Below are 2,148 nucleotides of genomic sequence, written 5' to 3'. Positions count from 1 at the left end.
GCGTAATAGATAGATAAGTAATAATTTGTAGAAGAGCTTTGGTGATAAGCCCCTAGAGTCTTAATCTGAATTATTGAAAATAATGTCAATGTTCAAGAACTCCCTTATCCTGAGATTCTTGTTGCCTTCTACAGGCCTTAGAATGTTTTGAATATTTCTTGCCCATTACTCAAATTGTCAATTAAAATATGTAAAGAAAGAAAAACTAGAAAACTAATGCAAATCAACATGTCTTTATTTGTGTTTCAGCATCTGAGATTGCAGCATTTCCTTCACCATCAGTAGCAGTAGACTCGAGACTACCATAGGACACATGAAATCTGGATATGACTCAGTGGGACTGTGTCAAAAAGCATACTTTCATATAAATACAACTATGATCAGCTACATTGGTAAATCTTGGTGTTTTCTTATTTGTTACTGTATTGGGAATTTTAGAAAGATGCTATGAATTTCTTTAAAAACATTTAAAATGAACACATTAACAAATATTATTCAGTGACGACGGACATCAGGATATTCTCTTATGGACAATGGATATTGCCATACAGAACATATGCAAAGCTACTATCATTGTGGAATTCATAATCGGGAACACTGCAAATGGATTCATAGCTCTGGTAATCATCATAGACTGGGTCAAGAGAAGAAAGATCTCTTCAGTGGATCAGATACTCACTGCTTTGGCAATCTCCAGAATAAATATGTTGTGGTCTGTATTTATTATTTCACTAATATATTCACTGTATCCAGATTTAGAAATGACTGTGAAAATGGTAAGAATGGAAAACAACACCTGGATTCTTGCAAATCATTTTAGCATCTGGCTGGCCACCATCCTCAGCATCTTTTATTTTCTCAAGATAGCCAATTTTTCTAACTCTATTTTTCTCTACCTGAAGTGGAGATTGAAGAAGGTGATTTCAGTGACATTGCTGCTGTCTCTGGTCTTCTTGTTTGTAAATATTTTAGTGATCAACATACATATTGATGTCTGGGCTGATGAATCCAAAAAAAGTTTCTCTTACAGTTCCACATCAAATAATTGCACACAGGTTTTCAGATTTATATTTTTAACCAATACAATGTTCACACTCATCCCCTTCACTGTGTCTCTGATCATTTTCACCCTGCTCATTTTCTCTCTGCTGACACATCTGAAGAACATGTGGTACAACGTCAAAGGCACCAGAGACCCCAGCACCATTGCCCACATAAACGCCTTGCAGACTGTGGTTACCTTTCTCCTCTTCTACACAGTTTTCTTTCTGTCTCTTGCCACACAAGTTTGGGTCTCTCAGTTTATAGAGAAATACAATTTGTTTTTTGCTGCTGCTATAATTACTTTTCCTTCACTCCATTCATGTGTTCTGATTCTGAGAAACAGCAAGCTGAGGCAGGCCTCGCTTTTGCTGTTGTGGTGGCTGAGGTGCAGGTCCAGGTCCAGAGATGTAGACACCTTTGTCCCGTGATACACTTTGTCAAAGATTTTTAATAATGAAGAAAGAAATTGCTTTGTTAAGAAATTTTTGTTCATTAACAAATTATATTTTCCAGTTTATTTATTCTATGTTACTTTGTTTATTAGTCATGTTTAGGATAACTGCTACCTAAACACACTACAGCTTTATCTGGGTATGTACAAATATATATAAATATTAATATTAGCATATTTTAGCGTTTTACAAAGAATGTTATGATTCTTAGCTAAATGTAAGAATACTTTGTATTAGCTGATATAATTTTAGTAGCATTCTGGATCTTATTTGATCCAGTTATTTTATTTTATATAATAAAAAGCATTGGTGAGTATCTATGCATGTGAGATATAGTAAAAATAATACTGTGCAATTGTATACACATAAAAATAAATTCAAATCTAGAAAGTAGACCTTATTTGAACTAAAAATTATGAATTACATAAAGACCTTCAAATCAAATGTTATTAGAATTATCTCAGAGCCTTGATTATGTTTTACTCCAAAGATGCTATGGGTATTATTACCTTGTAATATAGAAACTTGGACCATAGACAACACTATTCAGAATATATAATTTACATTTGGAAATATACTGTACTTTTGTCTGTAGTTTTCTGTCACACATCACATTCCATTTTAATTTTACTGATCCAGAAAAATAAATCCA

At 33.3% G+C, this 2,148-nt stretch overlaps 1 protein-coding gene across 1 annotated transcript; it reads left to right on the top strand.

Annotated features, from left to right (window-relative positions):
* The first annotated feature begins 533 nt into the window (after positions 1–533).
* LOC128099806 (taste receptor type 2 member 125-like) lies at positions 534–1,472 on the top strand. Its single transcript, XM_052721620.1, has one exon. The coding sequence runs from the start codon at positions 534–536 to the stop codon at positions 1,470–1,472; it is 939 nt and encodes a 312-aa protein (XP_052577580.1).
* The last annotated feature ends 676 nt before the right edge of the window (positions 1,473–2,148 follow it).

The sequence above is a fragment of the Peromyscus californicus genome, unplaced genomic scaffold (genome assembly GCF_007827085.1).
Source record: "Peromyscus californicus insignis strain IS unplaced genomic scaffold, ASM782708v3 Scaffold_6__1_contigs__length_162567912, whole genome shotgun sequence".
Classification (NCBI taxonomy): Eukaryota; Metazoa; Chordata; class Mammalia; order Rodentia; family Cricetidae; genus Peromyscus; species Peromyscus californicus.
Note: the sequence above shows the minus strand (reverse complement) of the source record. Positions and strands in the feature narration are given on the sequence as shown.